The following is a 25,377-nucleotide window of genomic DNA, read 5'->3' on the forward strand; positions in this document are numbered from 1 at the left end:
TTGAGGTTTGTTTCTGTTTCTTAGCATTGTTCGGTTACTTAGAGAATTGTTTTTGTTGCTTAAAGACTTGTATCAGGACTTATTACCGTTGTTTCTTGACCAATTTCGCTCCACTGTTGTTGTTTATAACCTACTACTATTTTTTTATCAATCTTCATTAACTTGTTACAGTTTCCCACACCTATCATGGGGAGGATAGATTACTAGGTTGCTTCTGGGGTCTTTTTCGAGATATGAAGCAGAGAACCAGTGAAAATCTAGGCACAGTCCATCCTATGCAGGCTTTAAGTTACGATCTATGTGGGAGACGTTCTGTCTTTTTTTTAATGGATAGACCTCATTACAGCAAAAATATTACGGATTCGAAAAACTGCAAGCAGTGTCAATACCCAAAATTTACTGCCAGTGCCCAAACTAGCCTCCAAATATCCAAAGACAGTTCAGGACTTGTATATATTTTACCTTACATACAGAAACTATTTAACTCAGAAAAAATTCTCGAACTGAATGAGTTTCATATATAGCCTATATCAAACAGTTTACCAATACAATGAATAAAAATAATCTAGTAGCAACAGGACTGCAGTGAATGTAAGTCACTATGGCGAAAGGCATAAACAAAAGTAACTACAAATTGTACGTCCTACACTTGATGCAAAGTAACCGGGAAGACAAAGTTCGATTTTATATTTGATTGTTAAATATCTCTCTTAGACAGAACATGGAAACAACACTGCCCTCACGCCCAACCTCCCTGACAGAACGCAGCACTTTCATCTGGTTGTGGGTGCGGGGCCTGTCAGCTCGTGCCATAGCTTGGGTAACCGGGTCCAGCGTCACCACTGTTTGCAGGTGGCTCAGGAGGTGGAAGCAGGAGGGACATGTTGAGAACAGGCGAATCACTGGCCGACCTTGTAAAAGGAAACATTGTAAAGCAATTTACAGCCGTATTAAAGCGTTCCATCCCATTGCATTGCACCCTTATCAGTTCTACTTATCTGAAATGAATCTCAGAGCAATTCAGACTGATTTCCATTATCACTACGGGCATACTAAATACCCTGATCTGTACAGGTATTACTGAGTTTCACGTAAACGTAAAGCTGAAGTACTCTTAATCAACTTCATTCAAAGTAACTTTGCAAACTCCTTCAGTTTTGACAAATTCCTTGTCAAACTAAACAGATGCTATCCAGACAGACTCTTTATATATGAAAGCCGAGTGAACTGGTTCTATGAATCAAGATTATGAATTGCCAACACATCACGTGCCATAGTTTTGTTAACGTTCGTAGAGAAAAACTAGCAAAAGCCAAGGAAAAGATAAAGTTCCCTTTCATGTAAATTCATCTGCGTCTCTCTTATAAACGGGCAAAAGCAGAAAAGTGTGAAATCTGTGCTAGATATTGTTTTTGCTACCCAAAGCTGAGCAGAGCAAACATCTGACTGAAGTGAGGTAAGAGATGTGAGATAACATTTGTGCTCTCAGTTAAGTGAGCTCTCAATTAAGTGAGCATTTGCATTCCAAAGCCACCATTTCGTTCAGATTTTCAAGACACCACGTGTTCAAGTCTTATTTCATACTGAAAAGCTATTGTCCATCTCTTTCAGAACGATAATGAATGTTGTCATAGGAAGGTTATGAACAATCCGTATTTCATATCATAGCAAAGGTTCTTGTATTAGGTTTTTTCCTCCTCGAAAAATTGGTATTACAGGCTTCAGACTTGCTTGTGCTTCTTCGAAAGATGATAAACTATTTTTGTACTTGGGTAGAATGTTTAACCAGGCTCTTTCACTTGCTTCATATTTAAAAGGTTTCCCAGACGAAAATGATTTTGATGTAAAAGAAATTAAGAAATTAAATACTTAATTCTGAACAGCACAAATATTTATGTTACATACTGGTATAGTTATGGTATGTGTAATAAAAATAAAAATAAAAATGGAACACTGAATGAAGTCCATTTTCCTTTGAATATCATGTCATGAAGCTTATCAGACAATCTGACGTATGTATTGGTAACAGTGCTTGAAAGATGGGGGAAATCTGAGTTTCATATGATAATATTGTGGTTTTAGATACACATGTGTTTGGGGAATGAACTAAGTAACTTTCCTCATCCAGAAAATTTATATTAACACGGTAAATATAAGAATGAACTTTCATAAACCACAGATTGAATTTGCTTTCTGGGATGGGGGAAATCTGAGTTTCGTATGATAATATTGTGGTTTTAGATACACATGTGTTTGGGGAATGAACTAAGTAACTTTCCTCATCCAGAAAATTTATATTAACACGGTAAATATAAGAATGAACTTTCATAAACCACAGATTGATTTTGCTTTCTGGCTGTTGGTCAGGATTTGACTTCACAAACTTAAGATCAACTCCCTCTTCTATCTGGGATTTGCTTTTGCAGCATATATTAAAAATTTTCCCCTCTCTTGTGATCTATCTGAAAAACATATCTGCAAGTCATGAGAGAAAAATTATGGCCATGTTCTTTTTTCAAAGAACGGATAAAGAAAGAAGAGTGCTGAATTATGTCTGTTATTCCTAATGCAAAATTAAACCCTGAGTTACGAGGAGGAGCAGATTTACAGTTTCTTAATGACCTAAGGAGTGTTATGGTGGAGGTTTGTTTAAGAAATAGATACGGTGGTGGTGGAGGATTGCCACAGTGGTCGTAATATACATCGACAGCGGTGGAGGCATTCCGCAGTGGTCTTGACGTCTGGTGGTGGCGGAGGTGTACTGTGGTGGACGTGACGTGTTTCGGTGGTGGTGGTGGTGGTGGTGGTGGCATGATGTCGGATGCTGCAGGGATACTGTGGCTCGTCCTGACGGTCACCTGCCTCCTGGTCCATGCCCGCCTACATCACATCACAGGCACGTAGACTGCAGTAAAGGACAAGTGTTAGGCGAAAAAAAAGGCGTGTTTCATTTTGATCTAGGCTAATAAATGTGCATCACCAAATTTCACGAAGTTATTTCGTTGTATTTAATTATTTCACTTGCTTGCTTTTTGCGATAACAAGAAAGAGGTACACAAAATTCTGATTAATGGTGGATTATCGGATGTTTCAAGCCACAGCAGCCCTAGGGAGCTATGATCTTTTGAAGGTTTGCTTATCCATACTATACAGCTACTCTTAGTTAGAGGTTTGATTTAACTGAGCTATAATATAAAACGAACATAAACTATGCAACCTACTCGCCAGTTTGTATTCACTGATTGACTGAAAACGATTCTCTCGGTGCTTTTCGCTGTGTTACTTTTAGTATAATATTTTGGCTACCAGCAGTTTTAAATAGCAGAGAGAAGACACTGGTAGATGAAGGGTTGATTTTGGTGCATATTGCGAAATAAATACTCCAGCACTTGTACTAAAAACAGTGCTGTAAAAGTGTGCTTTTATCCACCCTCGTTGTCAGACACGACCATAGCATCAATGGACAGCCGCCTACCACTGGATGACATGTTGGCCAAAGAGCTGTGTTCTCATTTTTCTGTCCTACTGCTGACAGATGGCTCCTCATGGGCGATGTCCTTGATACAAGTAAGTAAGCACAACAATAATGTAAAAACTGCTTAAAGCTGCAACAGAAGAGCCTGAGAGGGTCAACCTAATCATTAGGCCACAAGTAGGATACAAGTATTCACATTTTCGGCTTTCATCCTCTGTGCAGCTAAATGAGCTAGATAAGCCAAAGTCTACCCAAAGTCAATCAAAATTATAATACTTGCAGCTAATATGTTTAATTTAATGATCTAGTTATCCTTATTGTTGCTTCAATTGTGAAGAATAGGAAAGATTTTTCATTATGTGTTCTCTTTCAGGACCTGGCACCCTTCCATGCTCCATGGGGAGTCGGAGTGTTTCAGGTGAAGACTAGTGAACAAAACACCAGCATGACATACGAACAGCAGCTCTCACAGACTATAGCCACAGCAAGACAGGTATGTGGCCAGGGCATGTAGATTAATTAGAGTGAAGAAACTGGTCTCTGGAGGCAATAGTTCAGAGTTCTTTGAAAATTTCACGCATGAAAACACACGACTGAGTAATATTAATTCCGCAGACGTCTTCCTGTCCTCTTTAGCCGGCTGTAGCCGGCATGAAAAACAGAAAGACGTCATCAGGCTGAAGGAACCAGACATAACAGTTTAGTTCATTAAGTATTCCTATGAGTTGGCACTGTGTAATCAGAAGTAAGCTTCGCTCACAACCGAGAGATCCCTGTTTCATTTCCTGGACCACCGACGAGAACTTAGGGCGAGGACACACCAGTGACTAAAGCAAAAGCCAGAATTGTACAGAACATTCAACGGGTGTAAATCGTGGTCAGGGAGAGTATTAGGGTCCTGTCGTTGTCAGACTATTATTCATGTCGGCCCCATTAGTTTCGTGATAAGATTCTTGTTGGTATTAGGTTCCTGATATTTATGCTGGCACGATTAGTTTTGTGATTTTATTCCTGATGGCACCGTTAGGTTCTTGATATTGTTTATGTCAGCATCATTAGCTCTGTGAAATAACTTATGTTGGCACTATTAGTTTCGCGATATTATTCATGTTGGCGCCATTAGCTTCGTGATGCGTTGTGGTGTGTGACGATGGTGGTGGTGAGCGATGACCCAGCCTTCCTCGCCGCCTTTGCTGAGTCCTCCTTCAAGAGCCACCTCCTGTTGGTCCAGAAAACAAAGCTGCTCGTATTCACTCGCATCCCTGTCCTCCAACTCCAGACCCTTCCCCACCTTCACAGGACTCTCTCACGAACCACTTCTCTTGTTGCTGTTGTGGACGATACCTTGCCAGTCTTCAGGTAACGAATATTATCCGTATACAGTTACCAACATAAATACTGTTCCATTTTAAGTATCGAGGCTATAAACAATGAATTTTGAAACCCAGTGAAGCGGTCGGAGTCTTTCAAGTTTTTCACATTATTACTTAACATCTTAATAAATAACTGACCTTGTGATTCCACTGGTTGCACAGGAACACAAAATAAATAGTCGATAATTCTGATTTTTAATTAATGAAAGCATTGCTTTTTGATCAACAGAACCAAAATGTTTTCATGGCTTCCGTTCACCGACCCAGAATCCTTACCATTACAAGTGGCATCATGGACTATCGATCAACGTCTAACTTTCACCCATCCACCAGATCTTTTTCCCGAGAAGTTCTTAAGGTAAATTTTGTGTGTCGACAACGCTCCTGTTAGATATTGCTAAAAACAGAGACACTGTGCTGCATACATGAGAGATCTTGCGTGGTATCCTGTATTATTATTACTGCATTCCCGCAAATTACCGACACGCACACTACATGAGAGATGGTGCAAGATTTCATGATTCCTACAGGGGAAGAGAGGAGAAGTAGATAAATAAATATTCTGAATAGATGAAATTACAAGAATAGGACTAATTTAACCTGAAATCGTGTATCTGTGCCTAAGTGACACGGAACCAACGAGAGCGACCAAAATGGTCTGAATGGACTGAAGTGTGCTTGAATAACTCCTTTTCCTTTTTAACCGTAACTATGATCAGTTTTTCGTACTTTAGCAGCTTATTTTACGTAGGTCAGTGGCAGAAAAAGACAGTACTACAGCTCTACATCCTTCACATATCACCTCGTCATGACTAGCATCATATTCGAGTGTTGATCTGTTGTTATATCTCAGCATTCAAAATGGGCATATGAGAGTTTTATTACAAGTTAGCGCAAAATAAGTTTAGAGAGTAACTTACCGTATTGTATAAAAACAGCTTTCTCCAATCCAGATTGACTTAACTGAGCCTGAATCTTAATCACTCTGAAAGATCTGAATGGCCTTAGGTTATGCCACCATTACACAACAACATGGTCCATCACCGCAGTTGTTTTCTTTAATTGAAGAAAGTTAGCACAACTGATACTGGAAAACAAAAGCTTATAAAGTCCAGTGTTTTGTGTGTAATAAATAAACATATAATCATGCTGTCAGAATGCACAACTGGTACTGGAAAACAAAAGCTTATTATGTCCAGTTTCTGTACTGTGTGTAATACATAAACATGTATTCATACTGTCGGCATGAAAAATGCATTGTCTGAGAGTATAAATTAATCCAGGTGACATTACTAGTCAACACTATACCGTACACCATCTTGCCTCAGGTTCCCCCACCGGCCACACGTGCTAGTGACAGCGGAGGAGTTAGTGGCACAGGTGGCATATACAGTTGATGATCCCACGGCACCAGAGGGCAAACGACTCACCTTCGGGGGGCCAGCGGGGAACGTTATGGAGATACTTTCCACGACCATGAACTTTACGTGAGCTATTAACACACATTTGCTTTAATACACTCTATGTTTGACTGGAAATATTTGAGTTTAATAAATAAACGCTTTTTGATTGCACAACTTGCCCTAAGTTAGCAAAAATCAAATATGAATGTGAATGTACCTTCTCGACTTATTTTTTGCTGTGGAAACGGTTACAATATCATAAAAGGTGCTTAAATCACGTCCCTCTCTGACAGATACACGTACGTGAGATCCCCCGACAGGACCTGGGGCTTACTGCAAAGCGATGGGACTTGGACAGGCATGATGGGACTCATTACACGTGAGGTCAGTTCTGTAGTTCGTTTACCTCAACTCGGCTCAGATTATCGTCCTTTTGCAGATAATACTACGAAGCTCGATGACAGAAAAAGACAGTGTTACCCCTTCCCTCCTTTTCATGACTCCTTTATCACCAGCGTCCTTTTCTAGTCAAACTTCTCAATATGGAATGGGAATTTTGGTTCAAGTTAGAACTAGAGTTTATTAAGCTTCTGTGCACCGAATACTCTTTGGCTTTCAACAAGTTGTAGCATCTCTTTCTTAGCTATGTATTTTGAACATTTCTTTTAAACATTGTTTTTCCCTCGCTACGGCTTTTTTCTACTGATTGTCATTAAAACCAGTTTCAGTTGACTTGCAATTTATGTAATTGCATTTTCATTTTAACAAGCTGCCGTATCTTAGGTAGATTCCAAAGCGTAATCATCCTCCGACAGCTCTCATAATTGTACAGTAGTTGTATTTTCCCGTAAATAAAATTCTATCCTCATGTTTAGCATTTACATCATATGAACAAACTTTTTGTCAGTTTCCCTTTCAGATATTTAGCTCGCTGACAGTTTCTCTTGAAATACTGTAACAAAACGTGATCAATACAGTTAATATACTGAGTCAAGAAAACGACTTGTTAGCCGGCTCACGAATTACTCATCACATTATAACGTTGTAAAGGACAATCGTTTATGGAACATATCCCGACAAACATTATTCTACTGTTCTTCATTGTATGTTACAAAAACATTTCAGGAAGTGGAGTTTACTCCAGGACCATTTTTCTTCGATATAACCAGAAGCCAGTGGATAGATTTCTCTCCATTTGTGTTTATGGGAAATTATCTAATTCTCGCTGCCCGTGGTCGACCTGAGGCGGACCCATGGGGCTTCCTGCTGCCTCTTAGACCAATGGTTTGGGTGGCTGTGCTGACGGCACTGTTGGCAGTATGCGTTGTGATGCTGCTTCTGTCTTTCTGTGTTCCCACCTATATGCAAGAACCAGGCATGGCAGATACCAACACCTTCAATTGTGTGCGAGTTCTTATGCAAGAAGGTAACTAGTGTTTGCCATGTTGTGGTTTACACTGAGTAATTTTAGACTGACTATGGAGGGACTCTGAGAGATTAAATTAAGTCGGAAAGGCTGAGTTAATTAAGTCATCATAAAGGCTTGTTAGCTTCCGAAATAGTCACTTTCTCTCTTTGAGAAAACGAAAAACACCAGTTGCTTCGCCCACATTGTGTTGTGTTAGATGATGCTTAATTTCATCTCGCTAATGGCAGCTTGCTGTAACCACTACTTTTATTTCACCAAAGCTGCCAGAAACAGGCCATCAAATATTTTGGTGATCCATATCTTTTGCTTGACTAAATTTTGTCTTGCAGACATGAAGAGAACTAAGAGTCGGTGGTGGTGGGAGCGTGTGATGCTGGGGGTGTGGATGCTGATGATGGTGGTGCTGACACAGGGCTACGTTGGCAACCTCATGTCCCTCCTGGCAGTCAGATACATCGACGAACCCTACCAGAGACTTGAGGACGTCCTTGACAACTCTGATGTTGCGATAATTGTTGTTCCAAACACTTTGATCATTAAATATATTGAAGTGAGTGGTTGTTTCTTCAGGATAATAAAAAATAAAGAGTATCTAATTCACTGTCTATAATGCGATGCTTTCATAGATATGCTATAGTTACTTACGGCGTCAAAAAATAATAATCATAAAAGTTATGCCTGAAATGATGGCAAACCTATTAATGATATTCATAACATAGTAACACGCTGCCCTAAGGTTACTGCAATTTCTGTCTGTAAAAATACTTTTTTTTTTTTTTTTTTTGCCATGTACAGTTTCTCAAACACTATAAAGTAGCAAATTAATTAATGAGTAGGATTAATGATTTGGACATGTAATTAAGTTCCCGATGCTATTTTCAGTCATTAACTCATGGGTCATCGGTAATTTTCATGAGTTTGATTCATAACTAAACTTTTTGCCAGACATTTACTCATACGTTATTTTCGAATTACAAAAAAGTCGTGTTTCCAAATCCCACAAACATAGCCTTATTCTTGTCAGACTGCCACATCAGGTCCACTTCATGAACTGGGGAAACTGATGGGGACAAAACGGATCACTTACAACGCTTTCGTCGAATTACAAAACAGCATGGAGACCGTCGTGCGCGCTGCCACTCACGTCATCTTTGACGTGTATCTCAACTATATCAACTTGCTACCCAAAAGCTTTTCTCTCACAGGTTGTCATATGTTTACTAAAGTTTCCGAAATTATGTATATTTAATATATTTTTAGTTATCTGTATATTATAATGTATCAGCGTATCATAGCAGTACTAAGCCAACAACATATTAATATTTAATTACTGTCATTCTAAAATAGCATGAACACACACACACACACACACACACACACACACACACACACACACATGAGCTGCTGTTGAACTGGCCATGTTAGTCATGGAATATAAACTGGCTTTTACTAAGACTTCACTGAGTAAAATAGCCAGGTTATTTAAGTTAACAGAATTATTCTTTTGAATTTACATGGATCATTAAGAAAGAAAGTCGCTACGGATTGCATATTTCACGATGGGAAGTTTTGATAACATCCCTTCCCTTTCCAGTCGTCTGTCATCAATTAGAATAAATTAAATGTTATCAGGGCTACTACGTCTGACAAACTGGTTAATTCTAGGACCATATAGAGGGAGAAAATATAAACCTTTACCTCTAAATGGTGGTTTTATTAAAATAAACTATATGAGTAGTGCTGGAGCAGTCAAGATGTTTACGACTCCTCTTGTCACAATTTCCACTCGTAATTAATAATGTCAGGCAGCAGAGAAAGACACAGACACTGATGCATATAACTGAAATGAGGATTTCAGGGACATACGACTGTTGACAAGAGGCTAGGTGGAAATTAACTAAAAACTATTGTTAGAAAAATGTAAAACACTGCTCTGGTATTTCAAAATAAGAAGCAACCTGTAAGCCAGAAAAAGAACACTCCAGTAGTAATCTAATAATATATCTACGCTCATGTATTAATAATATATAGTATTTCTTTTTGCAGCTCGTTGTGATTTTTACCTTTCAAGGAGCGTTTACGCAACCACCCCTCTGGCCATGGTGACTCAGAAGAACAGCCTCTTTTTACCAAGGATAAATAAGTTGTAAGTGTCCCAGTTTAGTGAAAAAAAGCAATTATGTACTACAGATAAAATTTTGCTGAAGAATAATTCTTGTTGAAAATACATATAATAACGTAACAAATATCATTATATAGATCCTTTTACAGGAGGGCTTTGGGTATGATAAATTTACAGACATACACACATGCATACTATATAATGTCTTGGACGAACAGACGAGAGCTCAGTATTTCACCTTTCATTTTTCTTAGCGAGTTATTCTTCACCTACAGACATATAAATGTCTCTTCTTGTTGTTAGATCGTACACGTTGGTGGAATCAGGGCTGTATGATAGATGGATGAAGTACTCAGAACACAACTCCAGCATGTGCAAGAACCCACCCAGGATCATCACAGTCAACACCATTCTCTCACTCAACAGTCTTTGGGTAAGCCATGATAGAAACTTCATTACTGAAAATAGGATAGATTTACCTCATTGTTCTTTTATCCCCCTCAGTCTGATATTGCATTTTATCATTACGTCCAGACAATTTCATTCGATTAACTTTCTCTTTTTTTAACGGTATCTGAGAGGCTCAACATAGCTTTCATTAACCCTTTTACCACGAGAGTAAGGTTAAAAAATTAATATTAAAGTAGTCCATTGGAGTAAAGTGGTGAAAAAACTGGGTGTAGGTAATCGAGTAATGAGCATCTTTAATATCTCGTAGGTAAATATGTACTGTTTCACATTTAATTATGCAGGTAGGTATTTCAGATTTTAAAAAAAAGAGTAAAACCTGGCTTTTATAATTATGAATCTAGCTAAGTACTTTAGACACTACCCCTCCCCCATCTTCCCATGGTATATAGTGGGATCATAGTGAACTTCTCTTGATATCTGGCACATTGAAGTAGTCTGTGTTGAAGTGTTAGGGTAGTTGTCGGTGGGTGATGTAGAGACACACAAGTTATGGACAAAGTTTATGAATCACCACATCGTCCTCCGAGAACTAGTCTACTGTACACTGACATTATCTGAGCGTAACAAAACGTGAAGGCTATACAAGACTATGGTAGAGTAGAAAATAATTCAGTTTCTACCGTGACTTCAAGATCATTTCCAACTAAATAATTGTTTTGATAGATCTTTTATAGACATATATGTGTGACGTCGTAAAATCTGACTACGCATGTATCAGGGGTATTATTAGTTTAGTCCATTAATGAAAGGATTACTGCCCTACATCCCGCGTTATCCATTTTCAGGGCATGTTTGCGGTGCTTGGGTGTGGGTTCATAGTGGCTGTAGTGGTGCTGGTGATGGAGTTGGTGTGTGGTGGAGCCAGATGGGGTCAAAAGACTCAGGTGGCCAATTAAGACACACCACTATCACCATCACTGACCACACACATCACCGTTGCTGACAACCCTCTTCACATGAATTACTTACTTCATTTAAGTTTGATATGGAACGCAGTACATGCCTACCAAATAAATGAATGCATAAATAATTTAGAATTATATATAAAATTATACAAATCACAAAGTTTAAGAGTTGCTTACAGTATCACTCACCGCAGTGTATTCTCATGGGTATCACTGTTACCGTTTCTGTAAGAACATATATTAATAAATTTTATAAGTTAATTGGATTTTTTCTTATAATCCACTGTCTAAAGTATGCACGTGCAGTAACATTATATTCTGCGTGACAGCATCTTCTACCATCGAGGGTAGGGCTATGTAGTTACACTTGTCTGTCTGTGTCTGTCTCTCCAGGGAATTATACAACACTAATTTGAGGATCATCATGAAAATATGTGGACATGTCCCCAGTAACCCTGTTGATCTATTTGTTTTAGTTGATCTGTGTAGTTGATCTCTTGGAATAAGTAAATTGTCATGGGATAGTGAGAGTGAAGGGGGATGTGTTCACTGACTGATGTGGTGAGAGGGGAGAGGGTGTTTACTGGGTGGTGCAGTGAGAGGGGAGGGGAAGGTACTCACTGGCTGGTGTAGAGAGAGGGGAGGGAAAGATGTTCACTGTTTATATAAGGGTTCCAGGAGGCCGGGCAGCACTCAGAGCTCAGCTGTTGCTCCAGGCTATTGGAGATCACATCCCAGCCTCACCTTCCTCTATACTTTGATCGTGAGTCATGTGGCACTGTGTTGCTGTTAGTCAAATGGTACCGTGTTAGTCATATGGTGCAGTGTTGTTGTTAGTAACATGGTACCGCGTTAATGTTAGTGATATATCACCGTGTTGCTATTGGTATTATAATACTGTACCGTGTTACTGGTAGTGATATTGGACTGTGTTGCAGTTAGTGACATCTTACCGTGTTGTTATTAGTCATATTGTACAGTGCTGTTATTAGTCATGATGTAACGCGTTCCTGTTAGTCATGTTGTACCCCATTGCCCGAGCAATGTATCTTTATCGGGGAGACGTTTATTCGTCCTTTACCACCTTATACTGACAGCTATAAATCAAGTATAGTTTCCACCTTTTTTATATTCTCTGATGCATAACTTTCAAACACCGAACATGAAAGCACAGCTATCGTCACAACCAGCATCTCTGCCAGAACCAAACATCTTTGCGCGAAGGTAATTAGTATCTTTTATTAATTTAACTTTCGACGTTTTTTGTGTTTACAGATCACTAAATTTCAGACATGATGAAAGCACAGCCAATATTTCTCGATCAAAAGGAAATTTACCAAAAAATTAAGTGGCTAGCGGCAACGGTATCTTTTGTTATAACACTAGTTTATGGCATTTCTCTGTTCCTTTCGGACTTGTTTTAATTGTTCTAAGACCCATATTTGTTTTTACACTCCTCACTTTGGGGAGGACTGCTTTACATTTCCTTTTCTTGTTTAAGATTTGTTTGTTGTTGAATAACTTGTTTGTTTTATAAGGACTTGTTTGTTCCCTAGACATATTTTCATTGCTTGGGCAGCTGGTGTGGACAGTTCATTTCTCAAAAGAGTATGTGATGTTTGTGGTACCCATGGACCATTTTTCCTTCATAACCCGTAACACAGAGCCTGAGAGTGGGTGATAAAGTAGCCCTGTCATGCCAACTTAATTGTCTCGAAGTACCAACCTGTCTCTTGCTTAGATATTTGTTTCTGTTGCTTAGAGATTTGTTTTCGTTGTTCTGGATTTATTTCTGTTGCTTAGAGGTTTGTTTCTGTTACCTAGAGATTTATTTCTGTTGCTTAGAGGTTTGTTTCTGTTGCTTTGATGTTGGTATCTGTTACTCAGAAATTTGATTCTGTTGCCCTGAGGTTTGTTTCTGTTGCTTAGTTTTTTTTTTTTCCTTTACTTACAGCATTGTTGTTGTTGCTTAAAGACTTGTATAAGGACTAGATAATGCTTTTTCTTGACCAATTTCGATCCACTATTGTTGTTTATAACCTATTGCTGTTTTATGTTCATTCTTCATTAACCTGTTACAGTTTCCCACACCTTTCATGGGGTGGAGAGATTACTATGTTGCTTCGTGGGTCTTTTTCGGGATATGAAACAGAGAACCGATGAATATATTATGGATTAGAAAGACTGCAGATCAGTGTCTATTCCCAAAATTTACTACCAGTATCGAACCTTGTTTCCAAATATCCAATGATAGTTTAGGTCTTTTATATACTTTCCCGTACATTCAGAAACTATTTAACTCAGAAGAGGTTTCTCGAAATGAATGAATTTCATATATAGCCTTCATCAAACGGTTGACCAATATAATGAATAAGAACAATCCAGTAGCAACAGGAGTGCAGTGAAAGTAAGTCACTATGGCGAAGGGCATAAACATAAGTAACTACATATTGTACGTCCTACACTTGATGCAAAGTAACAAGGAGGACAACATTCTATTTTTATTTGATTGTTAAATATCTCTCTTAGACAGAACATGGAAACAACACTGCCCTCACGCCCAACCTCCCTGACAGAACGCAGCACTTTCATCTGGTTGTGGGTGCGGGGCCTGTCAGCTCGTGCCATAGCTTGGGTAACCGGGTCCAGCGTCACCACTGTCTGCAGGTGGCTCAGGAGGTGGAAGCAGGAGGGACACGTTGAGAATAGGCTTCGAACTGGCCGCCCTAGTAAAAGGAAACATTGCAAAGCAATTTACAGTCGCATTAATGCGTTCCATCCAACTGCAATGCACAATGATAAGTTGTACTTATCTGAAATGAATCTCAGAGCAATACAATCAGATTTCCGTTATCACTGTGGGTATATTAAATACACAGATCTGTACAGGTATTACTGAGTTTCACGTAAACGTAAAGTTGAAGTACTCATAATTAACTTCATTCAAAGTAACTTTGCAAACTCCTTCAGTTTTCAAATATGTCTTGCCAAACCAAACAGATGCTACCCAGACAGGCTTTTTGTATGTGACAGCCGAGTGAACTGGTTCTATGTATCTAGATTTTGAATTGCCAACACTTCACGTGCCATAGTTTCGTTATAGTTCGTTGAGAAAAACCAGCAAGAGCCAAGGAAAAGATAAATTTCCCTTTCATGTAAATTCAACTGCGTCTCCCTTATAAACTGGCAAAAGCAGAAAAGTGTTATATATGTGGAAAATATTGTTTTGGTAACTCAAAGCTGAGCAGAGCAAAGAGCTGACTGAAGTTATGTAAGAGACATGCGATCTCACTTGTGCTCTCAGTTAAATGAGCTCTCAGTTAAGTGAGCATTTACATCCCAAAGCCACCATTTCGTTGAGATTTTCAAGATACCACGCATGTAATAAGTACATGGCATTATATTTTTAATGGCATTTAAGCGTTATTTTATACTGAAAAACTACTGTCCGTCTCTTTCAGAACGATAATGTATGTTGTTGGTGTCATAGGTGAGGAAAGTTAAATACAATCTTTATTTCATGTGTCAAACAAAACGTTTTTGTATTTCGTTTTTTCTTCTCGGAAAATTGGTATTACAGGCTTCAGACTTGCTTGTGCTTCTTCGAAAGATGATAAACTATTTTTTGTATTTAGCTAGAATGTATAACCAGGCTCTCTCATCTGCTTTATATTACAAGGTTTCCCATACGAAAATGATTTGAATGTAAACGAAGTTAACGGAATAAATGCGTATTTGTAATCAGCGTAAGTATTTTTGTTAAATAATGGTACAGGATTAACATGCATTGGTATATATATTAATGTGTACTGAAAATAATAATAATAATAAAAATGCAATATTGAATAAAATCCATTTTCCTTCGAATATCATGTCATGAGGATTACCAGACACCCAGACGTATGTGTTGGTAACAGTGCTTGGAAGACGAGGGAAATCTGAGTTTCGTACGATAATATTGTGGTTTTAGATACACATGTATTTGTGGAAAAAACTAAGTAACTTTCCTCATCCTGAAAATGAACATCAACACGGAAAATATAAGAATGAACTAGCATTACCACAGATTAATTTTGTTTTCTGATTGTTAGTCAGGATCTGACTTCACAAACTTGTGATCAACTCCTTCTCCTAACTGGGATTTGCTTTTTTAGCATAAATCAAAATTTTCCCATATCTCTTGTTGTTTCTGAAAACAAATCTGTAAGTCATATGAGAAAGATTATGGTCATGGTCTTTTTTCAAAGAACGGTTAAAGAAAGACGAGTGCTAAATTATGTCTGTTATTCCTAATGCAAAAAATATATACATTGAGTTACGAGGAGGAGCAGATTTACAGTTTCTTAATGGGCTAAGGAGTTTTATGGTGGAGGTTTGTTTAAGAAATAGATACGGTGGTAGTGGAGGATTGCCACAGTGGTCGTAACATATTTCGACAGTGGTGAAAGCATTACGTAGTGGTCGTGGAGTGTGGTGGTGGCGGAGGTGTGCTGTGGTGGTCTTGACGTGTGGTGGTGGCGGAGGTGTGCTGTGGTGGTCGTGACGTGTTGCGGTGGTGGTGGAGATGGCATGATGTCGGCTGTTGTGGGGATACTATGGCTCGGCCTGGGGGTCACCTGCCTACTGGTCCATGCCCGCCTACATCACATCACAGGCACGTAGACTGCAGTAAAGGAAAAGCGCTAGGCGAAAAAAAAAAAAAAAAATGCTTGTTTCATTTTGATGTAGGCTTATGTGCATCACCAAATATCACCAAGTTATTTCGTTGTATTTAATTATTTCAGTTGATTGTTTTTTACGGTAACAAAATAGAGGGAATTCCGATTAATGATGGGTTATCGGATGTTTCAAGCAACTGCAACTCTAGGGAGCTATGGTCTTTTGAAGGCGTGCTTATCCATAACTACAAAGGTACTCGTAGTTAGAGGTTTTGATTTAACTGAGCTATAGTATAAAACGAATATTAACTGTGCAACCTAACCTCGCCAATTAGTAATCACTGATTGACTGAATATGATTCTTTCCGTGCTTTTCGTCGTGTTACTTTTAATTTAATATTTTGGCTACAGGCGGTTTTAAGTAGCAGAGACAAGACATTGGTAGATGAAGGATTGATTTTGGTGCATATTGCCAAGCAAACATTCCAGCACTTGTACTAAAAACAGTACTGTACAAGTGTGCTTCTATCCACCCTCGTATTTGTCAGACACGACCATAGCATCAATGGACAGCCACCTACAACTGGATGACATGTTGGCCACAGAGCGGTGTTCTCACTTTTCTGTCCTATTGCTGACAGATGGCTCCTCATGGGCGATCTCCATGACACAAGTAAGTAAACACAACAATAATGTAAAAACTGCTTAGAGCTGCAACAGAAGTGCCTGATAGGGTCAAGCTAAACATTAGGTCATTACTTGCATTTCTATACGATACAAGTATTCACATTATCGGCTTCAATCCTTTGTGCTACTGAATGAACTAGATGACCAAAGTCTACCCAGAGTTAATCAAAACTGCGATGCTTGCAGATAATGTGTTTAAATTATTATTCTAGTTATCCTTATTGTTGCTTCAGTTGTGAAGAAGGAAAGATTTATCATTATGTGTTCCCTTTCAGGACCTGGCACCCTTCCGTGCTCCTTGGGGAGTCGGAGTGTTCGAGGTAAAGACTAGTGAACAAAACTCCAGCATGACATACGAACAGCTCTCACAGACTATAGCCACAGCTCGACAGGTATGTGGCCAAGGCATGTAGATGAATTAGGGTGCAGAAACTGGTCTCTGGAGGCAATAAATCAGAGTTCTTTGAATATATTCACCCATAAAAACACACGACTGAATAATATTATTTCCGTAGCCTTCTCTCTGTTCCCTTTTGTCTGCGGTAGTCGGCCTGAAATACAGAAAGACGTTATCAGGCTGAAGGAACTAGATATCAAACAGTTTAGTTCATTAAGTATTCCTACGAGTTGGCACTGTGAAATCAAAAGTATACTTGGCCCACAACTGAGAGATCCCTGTTTCAGTTCCTGGACCACCGACGGGAACTTAGGGCGAGGACACACCAGTGACTTAAACAAAAGCCAGGATTGTACAGAATATTCGATGGGTGTAAATCGTGGTCAGGGGGAGTATTAGGGTCCTTTCATTGTCAGACGATTATTCATGTCGGCACCATTAGTTTCGTTATCATGTTCTTGTTGGAATTAGGTTCCTGATATTTATATCGGCACGATTAATTGTGTGATATTATTCGTGTTGGCACCGTTAGGTTCTTGATATTTTTTATGTCAGCACCATTAGCTGTGATATAAATTATGTTGGCACTATTAGCTCCGTGATATTATTCATGTTAGCACCATTAGCTTGGTGATGCGTTGTGGTGCGTGACGATGGTGGTGGTGAGCGATGACCCAGCCTTCCTAGCCGCCTTCGCTGAGTCCTCCTTCAAGAGCCACCTCCTGCTGGTCCAGAAAACAAAGCTGCTCGTATTTACTAGCATCCCTCTCCTCCAACTCAAGACCCTTCCCTACCTTCACAGGACTCTCTCTCGAACCACTTCTCTCGTTGCTGTTGTGGACGATACCTTGCCAGTCTTCAGGTAACGAATATTATCCGTATGCAGTTGCCAACATAAATACTGATCCATTGTAAGTATCGAGACTATAAACAATGAATTTTGAAACCCAGTGAAATGGTCAGAGTCGTTCAAGTTTTCACATTATAATTTACCACCTTCATAAATGCATGACGTGATCTTGTTGTCTGCAACCGTACAAGAGCGGAGCACAAATAGTGGATAATTCTGAGTATTAATTAATGGACAGATTGATTTTTCATCAACAGAACCAAAGTGTTCTCATGGCTGCCGTTCACCGACCCTGAATCCCTACCATTACAAGTGGCATCATGGACTATCGATCAACGTCTAACTTTCACCCATCCACCAGATCTTTTCCCGCAGAAGTTCTTACGGTAAATTTTGTGTGTCGACAACGGTCCTGTAAGATATTGCTAAACACAGAGACACTGAGCTGCATACATGAGAGATCTTGCATGGTAACTTGTATTATTATTATTATTATTATTATTATTATTATTATTATTATTATTACTGCATTCCCGATAATTACCGACTCGCACACTACATAAGAGATGCTCCAAGATCTCTTGATTCCTACAGGGGAAGAGAAGGGAAATATATAAATAAATATTCTGACTTTATGAAATTACCAGAATGGGACTAATTTAACCTGAATTCGTGTATCTGGACCTAAATGACACTGATCCAGTGTGAGCGACTTAAATGGTCTGGATATACTGATGTGTGCTTGGATATACAGTAAATACTTTTTTTTTGTACCGTTACTATGACCAGTTGTTCGTCCTTTTGCAGCTTATTTCACATAATTCATTGGTAAAAAAAAGACAATACTACAGCTTTACATCCTTCCCATAACACCTCCCATGACTAGCATCATATTTGAGTGTTGATCTATTGTTATATCTCAGGACTCGAGATGAGCAGATGAGAGTTTTAGGACAAGTTACAGTGAGAAAAGTATAGACTGTAACTTACCCAATTGTTTCTGAACAGGTTCCTCGAATCTGAATTAACGTACCTGAGCCTGAGCTTTAATCACTCTGAACGATCTGAATGGCCTTAGGTTATGCCACCGTTACGCAACAACATGGACGATCACCGCGGTTGTTTTCCTTAACTGAAGAAGTTAGCACAACTGATACTGGAAAAAAAAAGCTTATAAAGTCCAGGTTCTGTTTAGTGTGTAATACATAAACATTTAATCATGCTGTCAGAATGAAAAATGCATTGCCTGAGATTATATATTAATCCAAGTGACATTACTAGTCAACACTATACCGAACACCATCTTGCCGCAGGTTCCCGCACCGGCCACACGTGCTAGTGACAGCGGAGGAGTTAGTGGCACAGGTGGCATTTACAGTTGATGACCCCACGGCACCAGAGGGCAAACGACTCACCTTCGGGGGGCCAGCGGGGAACATTATGGAGATGCTGTCCATGATCATGAACTTCACGTGAGCTATTAATACACACTTGGTTTAGTACACTCTATGTTTGACTGAAAATATTTGGGTTTGATAAATAATCGCTGGTTGATTGCACAACTTGCCCTAAGTTAACAAAAATAATATATGAATGTGAACGTACCCATTCGACTTATTTTTTGCTATGGAAAAGGTTACAAAATCATCAAAGGTGTTCAAATCACGTCCCTCTGACAGATACACGTACGTGAGATCCCCTGACAGGACCTGGGGCTTACTGCAAAGAGATGGGACTTGGACAGGCATGATGGGACTCATTACACGTGAGGTTAGTTCCATAGTTCGTTTACCTCAACTCGGCTCAGATTTTCGTCCTTTTGCAGATTCTACTACGAAGCTCGATGGCAGAAAAAGACAATGTTACCCCTTCCCTCCTTTTCATAAGACTTCTGTATCACTGGAGTCCTTTTCTAGTGCTAATCTCTTATTGCGGCAAACTTCTCAATATGGAATGGTAATTTTGGGCCAAGTTAGAACTAGAGTATATATATATATATATATATATATATCACGTGCTTAAGGCACGTGATAGCGTCTTTCTCGCCTATATATTTTGAACATTTCTTTTTAACATTGTTTTTCGCTCGCTACAGCTTTTTTTTGTTTTTACTTGTTAAAACCAGTTTCTGTTAACTTGCAAATAATGTTATTGCATTTTCATTTTAACAAGCTGCCGTATCTTAGGTAGATTCCATACTTTAATTGTCCTTCTACAGCTTTCAGTATTGAACAGTAGCTGTATTTTCCCTCCCTTAAAAATCGATCCTCATGTTTCGCATATACATCATCTGAACATACTTTTTTTTTTTTTTCCTTGTCAGTTTCCCTTCCAGACATTTAGCTCTCTGACAATTTCTCTTGAAATAACAAGTGATCAATAAAGTAAACATATTGAGTGAAGAAAACGACTTGTGAGCCTTCTCACGAATTACTCATCACAGTATAATGTGGTAAATGCCAATCTTTTATGGAATATATCCCGACAGACATTATTCTATTGTTTTTCAATATAATTAAAAAAAAAAAAAAAAAACGTTTCAGGAAGTGGAGTTTACTCCAGGACCATTTTTCGTGGATATAACCAGAAGCCAGTGGGTAGACTTCTCTTCATTTGTGTTTATGGGAAATTATCTAATTCTCGCTGCCCGTGGTCGACCTGAGGCGGACCCATGGGGCTTCCTGCTGCCTCTTAGACCAATGGTTTGGGTGGCTGTGCTGACAGCACTGTTGTCAGTATGCGTTGTGATGCTGCTTCTGTCTTTCTGCCTTCCCACTCATATGCACGAACCACACATGGCAGATACCAACACCTTCAACTGTGTGCGAGTTCTTTTGCAAGAAGGTAACTAGTGTTTGCCATGTTGTGGTTTACACTGAGTAATTTTAGATTGACTCTGGAGGGACTCTGAGAGATTAGATTAAGTTGGAAAGGCTGAGTTAATGGAGGCATTATCCAGGCCTGTTAGCTTCTGAACTAGTCAATTTCTCTCTGTGAGAATACGAAAAGAGCCACTTGTTTCTCCCACATAGTTTCATGATGCTCAACCATTGTCTTCTGTTAGATGATGCTTAATTTCATCTCGCTAATGGCAGCTTGCTGTAACCACTACTTTCATTTCACCAAAGCTGCCAGAAACAGGTCATAATATATTTTGGTGCTCCATATCTTTTGCTTGACTATTATTTTGTCTTCCAGACATGAAGAGAACCAAGAGTCGGTGGTGGTGGGAGCGTGTGATGCTGGGGGTGTGGATGCTGATGATGGTGGTGCTGACACAGGGCTACGTCGGCAACCTCATGTCCCTCCTGGCAGTCAGATACATCGACGAACCTTACCAGAGACTTGAGGACGTCCTTGACAACTCTGATATTAGGATAATTGTTGTTCCAAACACTTTGATCATAAAATATATTGAAGTGAGTGGTTGTTTCTTCAGGATAATAAAAAGTTAAAAGTATCTAATTGGCCGTCTATAATACGATATGCTGTTAGTTAATTGTGGTATTGTATTATAGATATGCTGTTAGTTAATTGTGGCGTAAAAAAAAAATAAATAAATAATCATAAAAGTTTTGCCTGAAATGATGCTTATATTATTCATGAAAATCATATCATAATAACACGCTGCCCAAAGATTAAGGCAATTTCTGTCTATTGATTTTTTTTTTCTTTCCATGTATAATTTCTCAAACACCATAGAGCAGCAAATTAATTTTTGACGGATCTATTATTTTGATAGGTAAATATGTTCCTGATGCTATTTTGACTCATTAAATCATGGATCATTTGTTATTTACATATGTTTGATATATAACCAAAACGATCCGCAAAACATTTACACTCACCTTTTTTCTTCCAATTAGTAAAAACTCCAAATCCCACAAACATATACCGTAAAGTAGACAACTTTTGATAGCCTTATTCTTTCCAGACTGCCACGTCAGGTCCACTTCATGAACTTGGGAAACTGATGGGGACAAAACGGGTCGCCTACAACAAGTTCGTCGAATTACAAAACAGCATGGAGACCGTCGTGCGCGCTGCCACTCACGTCATCCTTGACCTGTATCTCAACTATATCAACTTGCTGCCCAAAAGCTTTTCTCTCACAGGTTGTAATATAATTACTAAAGTTACTGAAATTATGTATGTTTAATTTTTAGTTATCTGTATATTCGAATGTATCAGTGTATCATAGCAGTACCAAACCAACAAGTTATTAATATTTAATTGATGTCATTCCAAAATGGAATGAACACACACACACACACACACACACACACACACAAGCTGCTGTTGAACTGGTTATGTTACGTTAGTCATGGAATATAAACTGGCTTTTACTAAGACTTTTCTTTAATGAGTAAAATGGCCAGGTTATTTAACAGAATTATTCTTTTGAATTTACATGGATCATTAAGGAAGAAACTCACTGCTCACTGAATGTTTCAAGAGGGGAAGTTTTGAGAACTCTTTTTCCCTTCCCAGTCGTCTGTCATCAGTTAGAATAAATTAAATGTTATCAAGAATACTACGCCTGACAAACTGGTTAGTTAAAGGACGATATAGAGGGATAAAATAAAAGCGTTTACCTCTAAATGGTGCTTTTATTGAAATAAACTATATGAATAGTGCTGGAACAGTCAAGATGTTACGACTCCTCTTCTTACAATTTCCGCTTGTAGTTAATAATGTCAGGCAGCAGAGAGAAACATTGACACTGATGCATATAGCAGAAATGAGGATTTCAGGGGCATACGAATGGTGACAAGAGGCCAGGTGGTAATTAATTAAAAACGATTGTTAGGCAAATGTAAAAGTATTGCCTGCATTTCAAAATAAGAAGCATCTTGTAAGTTCGTAAAAGGAACACTTCAGTAGTTTTCTAATAATATATTAACGCTCAGGTATAGATAACATCTAAAATTCTCTTTGCAGGTCGTTGTGATTTTTACCTGTCACGGAGCGTCTACGCAACCACCCCTCTGGTCATGGTGACTCAGAAGAACAGCCCCTTTTTACCAAGGATGAATAAGTTGCAAGTGCCCAAGTTAGCTAATTAATAATGTACAACAGATAAAATTTTGTAGCAATGTAATTCTTTTTTAAAAATACAAATAAAAAACGTAACAAATATAAATATATAGGTCCCTTTCACAGAAGGGCTTTGAGTTTATGATAAATTTACATATATACATACATACACACCCTGAGATGTCTTGGAAAAAAAGACGAGAGCTCGGTATTTCATTTTTCATTTTTCTTAGCAAGTTGTTCTTCACATACAGACATATAATTGTCTTTTCATGCGGTTAGATCGTACACGTTGGTGGAATCAGGGCTGTACGATAGATGGATGAAGTACTCAGAACCGAACTCCAGCATGTGCAAGAACCCACCCAGGATCATCACCGTCAACACCATTCTCGCACTCACCAGTCTTTGGGTAAGCCATGATAGTACCTTCATTACTGAAAATAGGATAGATTAAGCTAACTGTAACATTTATCCCGTTCAATCTGATATTGCATTTTATCATTACATCCAGACGATTTTATTCGGTTCACGAGAGATTTTTGGACCTCTAGGCTAAACATAACTTTCATTAACCCTTTACACTGAGAGTGAGTAAACTTAAAAAATAAATACCAAAAAACTTCATTAGAGTAAAGTGGCGAAAAACTTGGGTGTATGTAATCGAGTAATGAGCATCTTTCAATATCTCGTAGGTAATTATGTAGTGTCACATTTAATAATGTAAGTAGGTATTTCGGATAAAATTAAAAGACCGCAGTAATTCCTGCCTTTTAGGACGCGTTCACATATGCCCTCGAACATATGTTGACAACATGGTTTGCAACATGTTTGGGTAAATGTATGCAGCAGTATTTGGACAGATGTATGCAAAAGAGTTTCATTGCAGCTTCGAACACTTGCAGCACAGGCGATGGGATATGACTGTCCATACCAGGCAGCTGAGACTTCATAATGATGTTGCCAATATGATCTGGACGCTGCCGTTCCGAACATGTTTGCAGCGTGTTTGTTATTGTGTTGCATTCATGTTGCCAGCACTTGTTCAAGCACAAGTGTGGACGCGCTTTTTAATTACAAGTGTAGCTACGTCCTTTGGATACTACTTCCCCTCCCCCCATCTTCCCATGGTATATCGTGGGATCATAGTGAACTTGACTTTATATCTGGTACATTGAAGTAGCCTGTGTTGAAGTGTTAGGGCAGTTCTCGGTGGGTGATAGAGAAACACACGAGTTATGAACAAATTTTATGAATCTCCACATCGTCCTCCGAGAACTAGTCAATAGTGACATTATCTGAGTATAAGGGCAGATTAAACCTCAAGGCTATACAAGATTATGGGATAGTAGAAAATAATTCAATCCATACCGTGACCTCAAGATCAGTTTGAAATAAATGTTTTAATAGGTCTTTTATAGACATATATGTGTGACTTCGTAAGAACTGAGTACGCATGTAAAAAGGGTATTATTAGTTTAGTCTATTAATGAAAGGATTACTGCCCTACATCCCTCGTTATCCATTTTCAGGGCATGTTTGCAGTGCTTGGGTGTGGGTTCGTAGTGGCTGTAGTGGTGCTGGTGATGGAGCTTATGTGTGGTGGAGCCAGGTGGGGCCAGAAGGGTCAGGTGGCCACTTAAGACACACACCATTAGCACCATCACTGACCACACATCACCGTTGCTGACAACGCTCTTCACATGAATTAATTACTTTATTTTATGTTTGATAAGGAAAGCAGTGCATACTGATTAATTAAATGGATTCATAAATAATACAGAATTATATATAAAATTATACAAATGACAATGTATATGAGTTGCTTACAGTATCACTCACCGCAGTGTATTCTCATGGGCATCACTTTTACCGGTTGTGTAAAAATATATATCGGTAAATTTTAGAAGTGTTTTTTTTTTTTTTTCATAATCCAGTGCCTATGAAGTAAAGTTAGTGACCTAAGTATACACGTGCAGCAGTAATATATTCTGCGTGACAGTATCTTCTACCATCGAGGGTAGGGCTATGTAATCATACTTCTTTGTCTGTGTCTGTCTCTCCAGGAAATTATATAACACTAATGGAAGGATCATCATGAAAATATGTGGACATGTCCCCAGTAAGCCAGTTGATCTATTAGTTTTAACTGATTTGTCTAGCTGATCTCTTGGAGTAGGTAAATTGTCATGGGATAGTGAGAGTGGAGGGGGATGTGTTCACTGACTGATGTGGTGAGAGGGGAGAGGGTGTTTACTGGGTGGTGCAGTGAGAGGGGAGGGGGGTGTTTACTGGGTGGTGCAGTGAGAGGGGAGGGGAAGGTACTCACTGGCTGGTGTAGTGAGAGGGGAGGGAAAGGTGTTCACTGTTTATATAAGGGCCCCAGGAGGCGGGTCAGCACTCAGAGCTCAGCTGTTGCTCCAGGCTGTTGGAGATCACATTCCAGCCTCACCTTCACCTACACTTTGATCGTGAGTCATGTGGCACTGAGTTGCTGTTAGTCATATGGTACAGTGTTAGTCAAATGGTGCAGTGTTCTTGTTAGTGATACGGTACGTGTTAATGTTAGT

General features: G+C 38.9%; 4 protein-coding genes across 4 annotated transcripts in view; all 4 read left to right on the forward strand.

Annotated features, from left to right (window-relative positions):
- Positions 1-25,377, forward strand: part of LOC145391009 (uncharacterized) — a 73,787-nt gene that overhangs the window by 31,902 nt on the left and 16,508 nt on the right. The window lies entirely within an intron of this gene.
- On the forward strand, positions 3,921-6,339 carry LOC145390871 (uncharacterized). Its single transcript, XM_080265612.1, has 3 exons — positions 3,921-3,968; positions 4,599-4,834; positions 6,177-6,339. Exons 1-3 carry the CDS (start codon positions 3,921-3,923, stop codon positions 6,337-6,339), a joined length of 447 nt encoding a protein of 148 aa, XP_080121738.1.
- On the forward strand, positions 8,795-11,169 carry LOC145390873 (uncharacterized). Its single transcript, XM_080265613.1, has 4 exons — positions 8,795-8,885; positions 9,727-9,826; positions 10,106-10,235; positions 11,059-11,169. Exons 1-4 carry the CDS (start codon positions 8,795-8,797, stop codon positions 11,167-11,169), a joined length of 432 nt encoding a protein of 143 aa, XP_080121739.1.
- On the forward strand, positions 17,854-20,622 carry LOC145390874 (putative glutamate receptor). The gene is made up of 5 exons (XM_080265614.1): positions 17,854-17,870; positions 18,028-18,156; positions 19,084-19,242; positions 19,450-19,540; positions 20,314-20,622. Exons 1-5 carry the CDS (start codon positions 17,854-17,856, stop codon positions 20,620-20,622), a joined length of 705 nt encoding a protein of 234 aa, XP_080121740.1.

Source organism: Coenobita brevimanus, chromosome 16, assembly GCF_032717465.1.
Source record: "Coenobita brevimanus isolate Jiangsu-jjx chromosome 16, ASM3271746v2, whole genome shotgun sequence".
Lineage (NCBI taxonomy): Eukaryota > Metazoa > Arthropoda > Malacostraca > Decapoda > Coenobitidae > Coenobita > Coenobita brevimanus.